This window comes from Hirsutella rhossiliensis (genome assembly GCF_020360975.1).
Source record: "Hirsutella rhossiliensis strain HR02 chromosome Unknown scaffold00021, whole genome shotgun sequence".
Taxonomy (NCBI): Eukaryota; Fungi; Ascomycota; class Sordariomycetes; order Hypocreales; family Ophiocordycipitaceae; genus Hirsutella; species Hirsutella rhossiliensis.
Genome location: NW_025408687.1, coordinates 275,990 through 291,587, shown reverse-complemented (window position 1 = coordinate 291,587; position 15,598 = coordinate 275,990). Strand labels below are relative to the sequence as shown.

Below are 15,598 nucleotides of genomic sequence, written 5' to 3'. Positions count from 1 at the left end.
TCTCCGCACCGCCCCCAGGGCAGGCTGGGAATGAGACCGGACGAACCCAAAAAAAAAAAGGGGGGGGGACAGTATCGAGAAAGATAAGAGAGGAAAACAGGAGAGGAAAAGTAGCGGGAAGAAGAAAGTCCTGGGGAAACTTGCGCCCGCCGACTTCTCCGTCTCTCTAGACGAGGCCGAAAAAGGGGAAAAAGGGAAATCAGAACGAGCACGCTATTCCAGCTCCTCCTCATATCCGTACAGAACTAATTACCACCACCCGCGCTCCCGCGCGCGCCGGTCCAGCGGTGGGAAAAGGCCCGTACGCACACTCGCGCGCGCGCAAAGACCAGCGTCTCGACGCTCTTTCCCATCCGTAGGGCCTGCTTCTTTCCTTTTTTCCGGACCTGTTTCCACCTCTCCGAGGGGGCAGAGGGAGTGCGTGGCGGGAGTGCGGGCGTGAGCGGGAGCCGGTGGAGTAAGGGGCCGTGGCAAAGCGCGAGCGAGCGAAGAAGAGAGGCGGGCGAGACGGCCTCTCACCGACGGTCCGAAAAATCGCGAGCCCGCCCGCCGTCTCTCGTGCTCGGAAAAACTTGGCGCCGTTGAGCGCTGCTCCCGTATCAAGACAGCGTAAGCGCGCGCGTGCCTCTACAGGCCCAAGGCAGGCTGAAAGTCACCAGAAAAACAATACGTACTCACCAAGAAACCCTCGCTCTCCATCTCACTCCCACGTTGGCATCGACATGGGACTCACGGGTTTTCACGGCACGGGCCAAGGGGGGAAGGGGGGTAACAAACCAACGGCATTGAGTGCCGTTGGTCCACTGCACCCATTTGTATGTACCGAGTACTGTATGCAAACTCATCAGTCCCGGCGCCATCTTCAAGCCCTTCCGTCATGCCATGACCGCCAACCAATCAATCATGGACCCAAGACATAGCTTCCCCCTGTTTTGACCGCCGTCATGCAGAGTGAAGAGAACTGGAAACACCTCATCATGCCCCGGTCTGCTGCCCGACCGCCGTGGCGAGGCTAAAGCCGCTCACAAGCCACGGGCCACAACAAGTAAAAGAACAAAAGGAACATCATCGTCCACGATGGCCTGTGGCGTCTCGGACATGGGAATAGAAGTAAGAATAAGAGAAACATAGCGCAACGTGACCCCACCATCCAGCACGGGTGTGCCGTGTTTCAAACGCAATCATCCAGCGAAAACGTCGGGAGAGTCGATAAGTCTGCTCCGCTATGGCCAAGATAGGAGTGGAACGGGTGGGCAGGCCGCCACGCTTGCCACGATAATCCAAAAGGAGAAGTGAAAAAGAACAGCCATTGTCTTGGTCAACGTATATATGTATGTGCCGAGCAGAGGGGACACCGTCAGAGATTCTTCGCCGAGGTAAAGGGAGTTGTGTTCGCGAGTGGCCGGTGAGCGCGAGGGCCGAAGCTCCAGGATGAGGAGGGACGTCATGTCGAGATCGGGACGCGGCCAAGGGATTGACGGCGATCCTTAGAATGGCTCGGGACCCTCGAGCAGCGTCGGCCGACGGTTGCGCGACCACTCATCGGGCCACAGCCCGTCTTGGCCGCCGTCGGCGAGCCAGGGGCGGGACTGCCGCCAGGCAATGCCCGGCGTCGGGTCGGGTCCGCCCCCGCAGCGCTCGAGCTGCAGGAGGCCGCCGCGGTGAGCGTCACAGCAGAGCACGTTCAGGTCCTGCCCATCGTTGGCAAATGCGAGGCCGCCAATCTCGCTAAACACATCGATCGTCTGCTTGCTGGAGAAGGTCTGGGCGTCGATCAGGTTGATGAAGTCGGCCTCTTCGGCCGCAGCCAGGATCGGCCGCCCGCTTCCCAGTGGCGAGAAGCGCAAGCCACGGACGCCCGCCATCTCGCTCCTAATGGTGCACAGCGGCGTGCTCACGCCGCTCGAGTTGCACCACCGCCGGGCGTCCCAAATCTTGACGGCCTTGTCCTGGAAGCCCGTTGCCACCGTCCAGCCGTCGTCGGACCAGTCGCAGGCGAAGCCGTAGTCCTGATGACCCGTGAGCTCCTGCAGCGTCTCCCCCGTGTCCGCGTCGATGATGATAGCCTTGGGATGGTCGCCGACCAACACCCGCAGCCGCCGGTCGGGAGAAAAGGCCGAGCAGTTGAGGGCGAAGCCGTACATGGTCTGCGATATTAGCTTTTCCGTCTCAATGTCCATGACGCGGAAGCCCCGGTCGTTACTGGCAATGCTGGCCACCGGCCTTGCAGACCGCCGCGGCGTGTGAATCCTCAAATGGTTGGTGATGCCATCGGGCGAGATCTGCCCTTCGGAGAAGCCCTTGGCCTCCTCCGAGTCGAGCGACTGGATGCAGTAATCGCCGTTGAAGGTGCCACCCATCAGAATGCCATGGGCGGCGTCCAGGGTGGATATAACGCCGCCCATGGCAGGGAACTCGCGCAGGTTCAGGGCCAAGTCGGTCTCTTTCGAGGCCAGGTTCATCCTGGTGATGCCGTTGGGACTCGAGTAGTACGCCTGTGTCCGAGACGGGCATGCGAGCACGCTTCGCAGTTGAAAATGAGCAAGGCTGACGTCGGGGCGAAAGGTCATCTTCCTGAAGCGGAAGAAGCTGTCTTTGGAGGCGATGCGACGATCCTGAGGTCGCTATTGGCAGGATATTACAAGTCAGCAACCGCTCGCCCGCGCCGCCGGCGACGGAGGGGCCCAGTGCCACTTACACAGTTGTCGGATCCTGCCCGGTTCACGTAGTTCTTGTACGTGCGCCGGCGCCTGATCCTGGCGTCCTCGCGGGTCGTCTCCATGGAGGTCCAGTCCAAGCCCTGAAAATCGCAGTCATCCCCTCTGAGATGTGCGTACGTGACGTTCTGGACCGTGGCGCGAGCCTGCTTGTATAGTTGGTGCAGGTGCGGCGGCCGTGGTCTCGTCACCGAGGAGAAGCAGCCTCGGTGAGCCCAGTCGCGGAGAAAGTCGACGAGGCCGAGATTCTCGGAGCCGAGGATGGCCGGGTTCGGATTGCTGGGCTGAAGGGGGGGAAGGGGATCGACGAAGTCGTCGAGGAAGGGAGGCTGGGTCGTAAAGCCCTCGACAGGCTCTTGATGTGGGACGTTGTCGGCCAGCATGGGCGTCGGCGGGTTGTTGGCCCAAGGAGGGGCCGGGAACTCATCATCCATGATCAATGCAGAGACGTCGTGCGGGGTGTGCAGCGCAAGGGAGAAGAGGGATAGCAGATGGCTGTTGTGTTCTTGGGTACTGGGATAGAGGGCAGGAGGCTGGTCATTATGGTCGTCGTCGTCGTCGTCGGTATACCAGTCTTGGGCGTCGGCTCCATGCGAGTCGAGGTCAAAGTCGGGATCGAGGCCGAGGGGGTTGGCAGAGGTGAAGAGGGCGGTTGCGACAACGATGTCGTCCAATGGAGCACCTCCGTCACTGTCGCTCATGTCCAGGTCGTGATCCGACGGGACAGAAAGGTGCTGCAGGTAGTGTGCGGGATCGTGGCTCGAGTCGGAGTCGGTGTCGGTGTCGGAGTCGGTGTCGGTGTCGGAGTTGGAGTGGTAGTCGTAGTCGTAGTCGTAGTCGTAGTCGTAGTCGTAGTCGTAGTCGTAGCCGTCGTCGGATGCTTTGCAGGCGAAGTCGTCGGCGTCGTCGGGTTGGAGAGGGTCGCCGCGCGGGATCGCCTGGCCATCACCGCCGGGTCGAGAATCCGGCACGGGGGCGGCCTCGGTTAGGCAACGAGAGCCGTCTTCGGCCTCGCCGTCGTTGTCGCGATGGGCCCCGGCGTCTGCTGATGGGGGGGACAAGGAGGAGACGGCGGCGCTGAGGTCCCAGTGACGAGGTGCTTGAACGTCATGCTGCGGCAGGCGGCCGTCTCTGTCGTCGACGTCGTCGCGAGGCCAGTCCGGCGGGGACGGCGGAGGTCGCATGGCTCGAGTGGCCAGCGACAAGGGGGGGAGGCGGCTGCTGCGCCTGTGTCGCGATCTAGGAGCGACGTCTTGACCCTGTCTGCAGTCCAGCGTTGCAGGGCTCTGCCGGGCGAGGAGCCTGTGGTGCAGGCTGGAGCGTGCGGTAGCAGAAGCAGGAAGCTACTGCTGCTAGTCGGACCGGATCTGTCATGGACAGCATGTACGGCGTGCGCTAGATGGGGTTGCTTTTCCCCCCAAGACCCGATACGTTGTTTTCGACCCTCTTTTTTTTCTTGTTCCTCCTCGACCCAGTGCCGCGGGTGTTATTTATCTTTCTGGGGTTTGTGTGTGTGTGGTGGTGGCTTCTTTTCTTTTCCCGACCTTTTTTTTTGGGGCCTTTCGTCGTGGCTTGAGCGCGGATTCGAAATTGCTTTTGCCAGCTATGTTAAGGATCGAGACGTCAGAAAAAGGAGGGGGATGAAAGAGAGGAGGGGGGGGGGTGCGTGTCTAGAAGGCGCACACAACTGTATGTGGTATATGTGCTGCTCGATGGCGGGGGATCAGACACAGACGGCAGGCAGGCGGAACTGGCTGGGACTGGCTGGGCCTTGAAGGTGTGGGGAGATTGCGAGTGGGATGGATGGACGTTTGGTTGGGGGTTCGGTGCGTGCAAGCGAGGAACTCGTGTTGATAAGTCGGAGGAGTGACGGTCATGAGTTGGTGTTCCTTGGACCGGGCCGGGGTTTGGAAGGGAGATGGGGGTAATTAGTGAAGAGAGAGAGAGAGAGAGAGGGAGAGGCGGATATGCGGATGCCTTATGTCAACTCCTGCTGCCTTGCCAAAGTTTCCTCGGCCGCTGTGGCCTGCCTCCTGGCCGCCTGTAAGCCGACCTCCATCAGCGAACCCAGCACCGAAGTCCAGCAATGAAGTCCAGCACTGAAGGCCTCATCGCAGCCGCATGCCAATTCATCACGACGCCTAACACATCCGTACAGTACACGCCGATGCACCCCGTTCTGCCTACTTACTAACCTTTGGGAGCAACAAGACCCCCCTTGCGTTGGTGCAGGTTGGGACGCCTGCTCGCAGTCTTTTTTTTTCTCCGACCCTGACGCAACACCTGCAACAACGTTGTCGAAGACAAACAAAAAAAAAGGAGGGAGGGGGTGGAGGGAATTTCGCTCCCGTGTTTGTTCGCGACATGTTTCTCCTCTTGTCATCATCGTCTCATCGTCCTTGCTGTGCAGAGAGAGTGACAGGCGTAGTGGGAAATGGCCGGCCGGGTTCTTGCTTCTATTCTCGTGCACTGCTTGGGGCGTGTTTATTCCGTCTGCTTTCTAGAAAGGCCCCGGCCATTGGTTAGCGCGCCTGCTTGTCAGGCCTGTGATGCGTCTAGCAGCTTCTGCCCGTCCATGCACCCGCCGCCAGCCGCCGTCAAGCTCCCCCAGGCCCTGTCCCCCCTCAGTGCCCCCTCTCAGTGCCCCCTCTCAGTGGCCCCCCCAGATCAAACACCAACATAGCCTGTACCCCAAAGACGCCATCCACAGCCAGGCCTCTACTCTCTCTGCACACGACACGTGTATCTCGATGCCCGCATGCATGCACTCCGAAAAAAATTTGGCTCTGTGGACGAATTCCAAAGCTGTCTGTATCCGTATGTACATGCAACAGCACGTAATTACAACAGTGTACTGTATGTACATACATACGACAGACAACAGTAATACAGGCGTGGCGCTCCTCGTCGTGATACCGGCCAGCCGCCTTGGCGACGCTACGCCACGAACCCTCCAGGCACCCAACCCACTGTTTCTTCCTCTGCTCAGTGGCACGCACCCCAACTGGCCCCAATTTTCCCTCTCACCGGTCCGCTTGTCTTTTATGACAGATGATTGATCTGTTCCTCTTTCTTCTCTTCTCTGCCCCTTCTCTGCCCCTTCTCTGCCCACCTGCCCTCCTTCGCCCACCACTCACTCACCAAAGTCCGGAGGCGGCGGAGCCGCGTCGCGTCTCGGCACCTGTTCACAAGCGCCACAGCTGCTCCTTGGTGTAAAAATGCCAACATCATCCGTCTCATCGGCCCTCGCTCACCCGGCCGGCACGCGTGGCAAACAATGTGCATGCATACATACCTTTGAATCAAGGTACAGTAGGTAGTTTGGCCTTTGCTCGTCCTACTGTACACGACCTGGCCTCCAGTTACTATTAGTTAGTTATAGCTTCTTTCCCCTGGCAATAATGCACAGCTTGGCATGTGTGTGTGTGTGTGTGCGGTGTGCGTGTGTGTGTGTGTGTGTGTGTGTGTGTGTGTGTGTGTGTACAGTACGTGTGGTGTCTGTGTTCGTGTCTGTGTCTGTGTCTGTTTCTGTGTCTGTGTCTGTGTCTATGTCTGTGTGCGTGTGCGTGTGCGTGTGCGTGTGCGTCCGCGTCCGCGTCCGCGTCCGTCCAAGTCGTCCGTCGTCTGGAATCACCACCGCCCTCCTCCAGCTAGCCGTTGCATCTGTACATACATACAGTAATACTGCACATACACACATATCCGTACATACGCAGACAAAGTCGATCCACTGTCACTCTCCTCCACCTCACTCGCCCACATCCCGCCTCGCAACTTTGCAAATTGCACCCCCAATCCTCAGCCTGCCCCTGTCACATCCGCACATGTGATACATCACCGAGCATATCCCTCTCCCTTTTGACTGCTGTATCATCCTTTTCATGCCCTCTTCTCTAGCTCTCTCTTCGCTCCCCCTCTCTCTCTCTCTCAACTCCTCGTTGCGCCCTGCTCACCCCCTCCACAACCCGTCCATCGTCTGCATCCCGCCCACCCCCAGCCCCTCACCGGTCCCGCATCCTGTCCGCCACCTCTCCCTTCTTCCAAAATGTCACGTCTTCCTGTTGCCCCTTAGCCGACTTCTCCGCATATACCTTGCCTCGTTATATCTCTCTGCCTGTCCCAGTTTCACTAGTGCTCTTGAACGACCCATCATCATGACGGCCTAGGCCAACCTGCCCGCTGACCCTCCGCACACGGAACCCACTCGGCAAACCACGATGCCGTCGGCTATCAGAACTTTGCCCACGACCTCCCCGCTGACACGCCATTTACTACTCGTCACTGCTCCCTCGTCTCTCATCACCTCTCACCCCGTCGCCGGGCCATGGTATATATGTGTGGACGGCCGAAAGCACCAAGAGGGGTGCCAAGGGCCGAAAAAGTAATGAGTCCTTGCTGGGCTGCAAGAGAACGAGGCCCCTTCGACCGGGTGAATGCTTTTCTTTTTCCTCCGAGCACAGGTGACAGCGGGTGAGAGAGGCTCCTACCTCGGCTCCTACCCTCGGCTCCACTGGCATGCCATCATGCTCCCCTCGGTCCTCGCATCCCCGCCGAGCATGGAATCCTGCTTGCACACGCCGGCGCCCCGTTGCGTCTCCTCTTCTTGTCCTTGCGACAGTCCGTCTTCACGCCTCCCAACGCAGCATCCCCGCCCTGTACGCAACGCACATGCCTTCCTGCCGCCACCCTGATGCCCCAACTCCATGGGCCTCGACCCGCAGATGGCCACGTCCTCGAGCCTGCGCCCCCGCCGCTCGCCCTTTACCACTTGTTTCCGAGTCGCCTCTCCGCTTTAAGCTTGATCAGGTGGCCCAATGCCTCTTGCAGGGGAATGAGCTCTCCCTTGCTCTGCGTGCTCTGGTCATCGCGGTTTCGAATGTTGACCGTGCGTGACTTGGCCTCCTCGCCCCCCACGACTGTCCATCATCGTCAGCAAAGGGCCCTGGACGGCAATCACAAACCAAGCTTACCGAATATGAAGTTGTACTGCTCGAGCTGCCCCGTGCGAATCTTCTTCTGGAACGTGTTGCTGCTCAAGTCGACGTCGGCAAACAGCCCCTCGTCGTGGAAAATCTTTTGCACCTCCTGCGCGTAGTCGTTGACGCCCGGCATGACGGGGACCACGAGGACTTGACGCGGACTGAGCCAAAAGGGCCACTTCCCAGCAAAGTGCTCCGTGAGAATCCCAATCATGCGCTCGAAGCTCCCCAGCACCGCTCGGTGAATCATGACGGGCCGCGCGTACCCCATGGGCAGGTCAGGGTCGTCGGACGTCGTGGCGGCCCCGCTGTCGTCCTTTGCCGCCACGTATCGAAGCTTGAATCGGCGTGGGAGGTTAAAGTCCAGCTGGATGGTGCCGCACTGGTGGTCTCGCTTGAGAGCGTCGTACACGGTAATGTCGATCTTGGGGCCGTAGAAGGCGCCGTCACCGGGGTTCTCTTCCCACTTGGCGCCAATTCTCTGCGTAAACGAGTCGAGCGCGACCTTGAGTTTGGCTTCGGCCATGTCCCACAGCGCAATCTCGCCAATGTACTTTTCGGGACGCGTCGAAAGCTTCAGCTTGAAGTTGAAGCCAAAGATCCCATATACGCCGTACAAGAAGTCAAAGGCGCCCTCGATTTCCGCTCGGATCTATACCCATGTCAGTCCAGCCGCCTCATCCACCTTTCGAATCGACGAACCTGATCAAGCGTGCAAAAGATGTGGGCGTCATCTTGCTGGAATCGGCGCACGCGGGTGAGGCCCGACAGCGCGCCAGAGAACTCGTTGCGGTGAAGCACGCCAAAGTCGGCCATGCGCCAGGGCAGCTCGCGATAGGTGACGTCGGAGTGGGCAAAGATCTTGCAGTGGCCGGGGCAATTCATGGGCTTCAGGCCAAACTTTTCCTTTTCGACCTCAAAGGTGAACATGTTCTCCTCGTAGTGGTTCCAGTGGCCCGACACTTTCCACAGATCGGCCTTGAACATATTTGGGGACATGACCTCGACGAAGCCGCGCTTCTGGTATTCACGCTTCATCAGCTCCATCAGCGAGTTGTAGATCCTCGTGCCGTGTGGCAGCCAGAATGTGGAACCAGGAGACATCTCATCCCAGAAGAAGAGTTTCTGCTCTTGGCCAATCTTGCGGTGGTTGCGCTTGGCGGCCTCGGCGAGGAACGTCTTGTACTCTTCGAGTTGCTTCTTGTCGGGGAATGCAATGCCAGCGATGCGCTGGACAGATTCGTTTTTGCTATCACCGAGCCAGTAGGCAGCCGAGTTCTATTCATGTTAGAGCAAGGCCGGCGACATGGGTGTCGACCGCAACGTACCCTCAGAACGGAAAAAGCCTTGATGTTTCCCGTGTGAGGCACATGAGGCCCTCGGCACAGGTCGATGAGGGGTCCACATCGGTATACCGTGCTCTTGGTGCCCTCGGGCACACGCTGGTTGATGAAGTATTCCTTATACTTGCTGTACTTGAACATTTCCAGGAGCTCGTCTTTGGTCATCTCGAGGCGCTCAAAGGGTTGCTTTTCTTTGATGATGGAGTTGGATAGAGTCTCCAGAGCCTTCTTGTCCTCGTCGGCAATCACGGCACTGCATATCGATCAGTACAGACAGGATAAGACCCTTTGGTCGTGGAGACAAGCGTACCCTTCCATCTTGGCCATGTCATAGTAGAAACCCGGGGGATCCTCAGTCGGGGGGCCGTTGCAGAGGTAGCAGCCGAACCGTTTCTCTGCCGCCTCGCCTAGAATGTGGGCCGAGGAATGCCAGAAGACCTTCTTGCCTGCTCCAGGAGTCAGCCACACCGGCGTAAACGGCCACTAGTCAAGAATCACATACCCTCTTTATCCTCAAAGTCGATGAGCTCCAGTTTGCAACTCTTCTCCAGCGGCCGAGTGAGGTCCCAGAGTTCTCCGTCGACCCTGGAGATGACTGTTCGCTCAAGCAGGGATTTCGAAATCCCCTTTGCAATTGCGCCGGGCGTGGTCTCCCACGAGGTTCCCTTTTCCTCCTTGCCATTGGGAAGGGAAATGGTAATCTCCTCACGCGGCTTGGCTGTTGACGCCCGTCAGTCGGGCCCCCGAGCGTAGAGGGCGAATCGGGACTACGCACCGGCAATCTCGGCGTCTTGTCGAGCCTTGACCTTGTCGAAAATGTCAAGCCGGTGCTTGATGAAGTCGGGGGGTGTTGGGAGCTATCACAGTCTCAGCACAATGGCACGGCAAAGCAGAGGAGGAGAGTGTGCTTTGCGAACCTCGAGCCCCGCGTTCTTGGGGCCTTTGGCGCCCTTGTCCTTGGGCTGCTTCGCGGGTCGCGACGGGAGGCTCTGCGCGGGAGCGCTCTCCGCCGCCTTGGAGGCATCGGCTTGTTCAGAAGACGACATGGTGAGGATTCTTGCTTCTGGGTTGGAGTGAGGAAAAGTCGCTGCCTCTCCCCGCCAGACGTGGAGGGGCAGAAGTGCCCGACCCTTATTAAAGTGCACAAGGTGGGGTTGACTCAACGGGTACTTGTTACTGTACTGTGGTTATGCGCATTACTGAGTACCTACCTACCTACCCATCGGCCAGCATGAATCGGCCGTGTCTGAATCGAATCACACAGCAGACGGCAGATCCTCGGGTTCGCACGACGACGGCGGCCTGCTTCTCTTGCTCGTCTTCGGACTCAACATGTTGGAGGAGCAGAATTCCCATACGTAAGCCCAAACTCTTTGATATCGAGGCCAGCTCGGTAAGCCAATTAACCTCCAGAGCGCCAGTATCGAATGCGACGGGTATCGGCGCCATATCCCAAGTCCCAGGCCTCATGTTGCAGAGGGGGGGGGGCAATAACAAGAAAAGAAAGAGGGAAGGAAAAGAGTCGCCGATTCCATGCAGTTCCAAAATGAGAGTCACCACCTCTAGCCCTCATAGGCCGTACCTCGTGACGCACTCCGCCCTGTGCGTTTCCAGACAGTCCAACGCGCAGACCCTCGTCCCACACTTCATGCACCGCACTCGCCCCCAATAACCGCACACCTCGCAAAAGGCTCTTGTTGGATAAAAGTCGTCCCACGTCCCTCGGGCCTCCAGATAGGTTAGCGGCGGATGAGCCAGCAGTTTCCGTAGCTCCTCGTCCGAAGGTATCTCGGGCACGCGCGACACGAGCAACGGGTTGCTGTCTTCGGGGTGAGCGGCCGGCGCGGGTCGGCACGGCGGCAGGAGGATGGGGGCGGCGGACTCGGCGTCAACCATGGGCGTGTCTTCGGCCTTGGGTGGCTGTTTGGCGGGCGCCTCCTTCTTGCCCGGCGCCGGGCGCTTGTTACTGCTCGGCCCAGAGCCGCCCGGTCTGGTGTTGCCGCTGTGAGCGTTTGAGGCGGCGTCTGCAAGCGCTTGCATGGCGAGGAAGTCGTCGAGGTGGTTCGCAAACGTCTTTTGCGACTGCATGATCTTGCGCACGTTGGGCGTGTACTTGACATGGGCTTCTCCCGTCAGTGTCCGATTGCCTCGAGTTCACCCGACATATCCCACGTACCTCTTCCGCTCTTGACAGACAGCGGAATCGAGCTATCCCTGCCGCCATCTCGGTCCAGCGCCTCGACTTCCTTACGCGCCTTGGCCTCCTGCCGCGCAGAGAGGTCTCCGAGACTGAGGCCAACCCCGGGGGCGTTGCGGGCTCGTTTGCGGTTCGCAGGCTGAATGCCGGCCGAGCCGGGATTTGGACCCGTGTCTGGAACGTAGGCCCAGCCCGGCGCGGCCGTCGTCTTGCCGCCGGCGAGCTCGATGACGCCAAAACTGTTCATCGTCTAGACTTTGCGAGTGGTTTGAGAGCTAGAGAGCGCGCGACCGCGGGGCAGGCATAGGCGGTGACGGGTCTGTGATAGCTCCACCCGTGGGGTAGAATGCTAGAGGATACTCGATTGCCGTTACCGGATAATTAAAGACCCATGCTTGCACCCGAAGGGTTTGTGGCTCGGCTTACTAACTGCTGGTAGATCATTCTCTCGGCTCACTCAGTCCTTGAATTCAATGGAGCGGAGCAGGTAGCTCCAGATCGTCTATCCGGAACTACTGGCAAAATGCTAATGCCGTTTCTTCAGTCATCAAAGCATCAAGTCGACAAGGTCAGCCGCCAGCCGTTCAAGCATCAACAGACATTACGGTATATAGCTCCTCCCAGGCAGGCGCACCTCACATGTCCTCTCCAACACTGGCTAATAAGTCCTTAGGCTCAGTAATGCAAGCACCCCCGGCCGGGTCCCGGAAAAATCCGCAACTGCCACAGCTCAATACGCTAGCTCCCTCTAGCCACACGTAGCTCCAGCCCACGGCGCCCAGGTACAGACAGCCCGACTTCCAACCTTCTTGTCCCTCCCCAAACCTCGGCCACACGCAACCTCGCCACCACCAACAACAACAATATCCACCATGCCCGGCGCCGCGAGATTCCTCCTCCGAGCCGCCGGCAGCCGCACCCTCCTAGCCGCGCCTCGCCCCTTCCACACCTCGATGCCGCGGCGCATGCCCGACGCCGCCGCCGCCGCCGCCGCCGCCCCCCTGCCGCGTCGCAAGCCCATGGGCGCTTTCCGAGGAGGGTGAGTCTCGTCATCGTCCGTTTTGGTCCCTGTGTGTCCCGTGTGCCGTGTGCTGCTGGGATTGGCAGGGAGAGAGGGCACGGAAAAGGCGCAGACGGGATATCATCCGCTGACACGATGCGGCCCCGTCGGTGATGCCTAGGCTCTTCGGCTTCCTCTTCGGCTGCGTCCTCTCCGGCGGCGCCGTCTACAGCTATCTCCTCCAAGAATACAAGGCCTCCAACGACCTTCTCACCGAGGATATATACGTATGCCTTCTCCCCTTTGCGAGAGACAGGGCTGAGGCCTCGGAATGCGTCGTCGTCTCTGAGCTGACAGCCGCCACAGACTCTGCAAGCTTCCGTCACCCGCTTGGCCAACTACGTCAAGACACTCGAGGACAAGACCCAGGGCAAGAAGTGAGGGACATTGAGAGTGTGGTTTGAAGGGTCGGGTGATGCAGCTGGCCAACAAAAACCATGCCAGCTGTCGCAGGCGATTCTGCGGCTCAGGACGGAGTGGTGATCACGCATGCCACTAGTTTTGCTATACCTGTAACAACACATCGGCGGGGAAGGGGGAGTCTTGCTCCAATGGCATCGCGAGGTGTAAAATGAACTATATAACTCGACGTCATCGTCACGGCTGGCTCTTTTAACCCGCAGCATAGGCACCGAGGCTGATCGTCAAAGAAATTCCATGCTCTCGCGGAAACTATGAAACCTCAGATAGTCAAATGAGCCGCATTTCCACGGCTGCCAAATCATCACAGCATGGCCTTTATTATGGCCTTGATCCCATACACCCTTGGTCCAGTTTACAGCTCGTCGTGGTCTTCCTCCGTCTCCTCCTTGTCCTTCTTCTCTTCCTTGTCCTTCGGGGTAGCGGCAGGAGCAGCCTCCTCGGTGCTCTCCTCCTTGATGGTGATGCCAGCCTTGTACTTGCCGTTCTCCTTGATGAACTCGGCGAGATCCTCGATGGTTCGGGAGCCACTGTAGGTAACAGGATCCGTCTTGCCGCCAGCCGGGAAAAGCTTGATGGTAGGGAAGCCAGAAATGTCGTCGGGGACGTCGTTGGCGGTGGCGTCGACCTTGGCAATAACAACCTTGTCCTTGAACTCGCTTGAGGCGTAGTGGGAGGCGAGCTGCTCGTACTTGGGGGCCAGAGCCTTGCAGTGGCCGCACCACGGAGCGTAGTACTCGATCAAGACGTCCTTGTCCTCGTCGAGAACCACCTTTTCGTAGTTATGGGCGACGACGACGACAACGTCGCCTTCTTGCTTGGTGGGTATGGGTTCCGACTTGATGCTGGGCTCAATCTTGCCGGCGACGTACTCCTCGACAAACTTAGCAACGTTGTCGTGACTAAGCTCCTTCTCCTGGTCAAAGGGGTACTTCTTGTTGTTGGTAATGTCTTGGATGGCGAAGCAAGGGAACTTGTCCGTCTTGAGGTTTAGGTTGCCGGCGTGAGCACCAAATTGCTTGGCGTCAATGGTGGCGAAGTTGATCTTGCCCTTGTGCTTCTTAGCAATGGGCTTGAAGGCTTGACCAAGGCTGTCACGCTCCTCCTCGGTCTCGGCGAAGATATAGGCCAGGGGAACGCCGGCAGACATGTAGTCAGAGTAGGTCTCGGGGCCGACCTCACCAACCAGGGGAGTGGCGGCCGTCTTGGCGAAAGAGGTGATGGCGTCGACGTCAAACTTTTTCTCAAATTTGTTCTTACCCTCGTCAAAGGTCTTATAGAGGACAATGGAGGGGAACTTGACGCCTTCGGCCTCGGCAACCGCCGCGTCGTTTGTGGCGCCGAACATATACACATTGCGGAGCGACGAGGCGACAGAGGTGAAGGTCTCGTTGGACGTCTTGTCATCGGCTGCGAAGTAGCCGACCAAGACGACATCGTCGCCCTTCTTGAAATCTTCGTGGGTTTCCTTGGTCAAGATGGAGACGGGAGGCAGGGCCTGCTTGATCATGTAGGATTTTATGCTGCGGAGTAGTAGTTAGCGGCGGCGGCATGCCTTGTGTGGGTTTGGTCAGGGTGGTGAGACTCACGAATCAGCCTTGCGCTGGCCCTCGTATGGCTGGACATTGTCGAGGCCCTGGAAGACCTTGAGGGTGGGATAGCCCTCAACGTCATACTTTTGGCACAGATCGGCCTCCTCGGTGCAGTCGACCTTGACCAGCTTAATGCCCTTTTCGATGAGGTCGTTGGCAGCAATCTCGTATTCGGGGGCAAGGGCCTTGCAGTGTCCGCACCAGGGAGCGTAGACTAAAGGGCAGGGAGAGTGTCAGCAAGCGGATTGTCTGTGGAAGACATGGGCAACCCACACTCGGCCAAGACAAGCTTGACATCGCTGGCGGAGAAGAAGTCATCAAACGTCTTGCCCGTCAGCTGGGTGACGTTTGACGACTCGGCCGTGGCGATGCCGGCGAGGGCGGCCGCGAGACCCAGGGCAACGCGCTTCTGATACATGGCGAGCGGTGGCTTTGGTCGCTCGCTGAGGAATCAATCGTTGGGCTTGGGGGGGGATTGGTTGGATAAGAAGAAGCCTGATGAACGAGCCCAGCAACCGAGCAGAGGGTGGATTGGCGGGAGGAGGAAAGCTGTGACGGAGGGAAGAGACGGGATAGGGGAGTTTTGTACCTTGTTGCTTTGGGTGGCGCCTCAATTGGACAAGTGTCCCTATTTTTTTTTCCTCAGGTACTGTGGCAGGTACCGCGGCAGGTACTGCTAGCAGTACGGCTCGAGACAGGGTCCAATGCTATACCCCCCGATGTGCGCCTGATCCACCGCCGCTGATTCCCCGCCTCCCAGCCCGCCTGGCTGCCACGAGCGCCAGCCAAGAGGTGGGCATTAGCGCCGCCTAGGTCTAGCGCTCTTACCTGCAGCGCCTCCTTCTGGATTCTTGCTCCCTCCACCTACTTATCGTGCTTGGTATCCGTACTCTCGCCATGTCTGGGAATAAAAGGGGGGAGGCGTTGAGCAGTGGGCTTCTAGGTGCAACTCTGTCTACAACTACTAAGGGTACGGAGTACCTACCTACCCAGGTACCGTGGTCTGGCCTGACGGAGGGTGAACCCCGAGGTGCTCAGAGGGTGGTAAGACAAGCAGCTACTATCCGCTAGCACCATCACCTCATCCGAGGGGACACGCTGTCAACTTACCCAGCAAAGCCCTTCGTTCAGGTACGGGTACAGTACGAGTAATATCAACCGAGGGCTGTGCTTATGGCTGTGCTTATGGCTGTGCTTATGCCTTGAAGCATACCAGTCATTGCCTGGCGACAGATACCCGCATCGTTTGATGCATCACCCTCTGTCCCCTAGTCAGCATCTGACAAATCG

At 58.7% G+C, this 15,598-nt stretch overlaps 5 protein-coding genes across 5 annotated transcripts; 1 reads left to right on the top strand and 4 right to left on the bottom strand.

Moving 5' to 3' along the window:
• Positions 1 to 1,487: 1,487 nt before the first annotated feature.
• On the bottom strand, positions 1,488 to 3,901 carry HRG_11506 (uncharacterized protein; the record flags this gene model as incomplete). The annotated part of the gene is made up of 3 exons (XM_044869976.1): positions 1,488 to 2,624; positions 2,699 to 3,001; positions 3,068 to 3,901. The coding sequence occupies 3 exons, from the start codon at positions 3,899 to 3,901 to the stop codon at positions 1,488 to 1,490; spliced, it is 2,274 nt and encodes a 757-aa protein (XP_044714873.1).
• Positions 3,902 to 7,478: 3,577 nt separating this feature from the next.
• On the bottom strand, positions 7,479 to 10,085 carry HRG_11505 (tRNA synthetase class II core domain-containing protein; the record flags this gene model as incomplete). The annotated part of the gene is made up of 8 exons (XM_044869975.1): positions 7,479 to 7,633; positions 7,688 to 8,348; positions 8,399 to 8,974; positions 9,025 to 9,292; positions 9,350 to 9,485; positions 9,542 to 9,757; positions 9,815 to 9,896; positions 9,957 to 10,085. 8 exons carry the CDS (start codon positions 10,083 to 10,085, stop codon positions 7,479 to 7,481), a joined length of 2,223 nt encoding a protein of 740 aa, XP_044714872.1.
• Positions 10,086 to 10,608: 523 nt separating this feature from the next.
• HRG_11504 (HIT zinc finger domain-containing protein) lies at positions 10,609 to 11,483 on the bottom strand (the record flags this gene model as incomplete). The annotated part of the gene is made up of 2 exons (XM_044869974.1): positions 10,609 to 11,162; positions 11,216 to 11,483. The coding sequence occupies 2 exons, from the start codon at positions 11,481 to 11,483 to the stop codon at positions 10,609 to 10,611; spliced, it is 822 nt and encodes a 273-aa protein (XP_044714871.1).
• A 625-nt stretch (positions 11,484 to 12,108) lies between these two features.
• HRG_11503 (uncharacterized protein) lies at positions 12,109 to 12,677 on the top strand (the record flags this gene model as incomplete). The annotated part of the gene is made up of 3 exons (XM_044869973.1): positions 12,109 to 12,275; positions 12,418 to 12,523; positions 12,603 to 12,677. 3 exons carry the CDS (start codon positions 12,109 to 12,111, stop codon positions 12,675 to 12,677), a joined length of 348 nt encoding a protein of 115 aa, XP_044714870.1.
• Positions 12,678 to 13,071: 394 nt separating this feature from the next.
• HRG_11502 (thioredoxin domain-containing protein) lies at positions 13,072 to 14,726 on the bottom strand (the record flags this gene model as incomplete). Its single annotated transcript, XM_044869972.1, has 3 exons — positions 13,072 to 14,239; positions 14,306 to 14,522; positions 14,582 to 14,726. The coding sequence occupies 3 exons, from the start codon at positions 14,724 to 14,726 to the stop codon at positions 13,072 to 13,074; spliced, it is 1,530 nt and encodes a 509-aa protein (XP_044714869.1).
• Between the last annotated feature and the right edge of the window lie 872 nt (positions 14,727 to 15,598).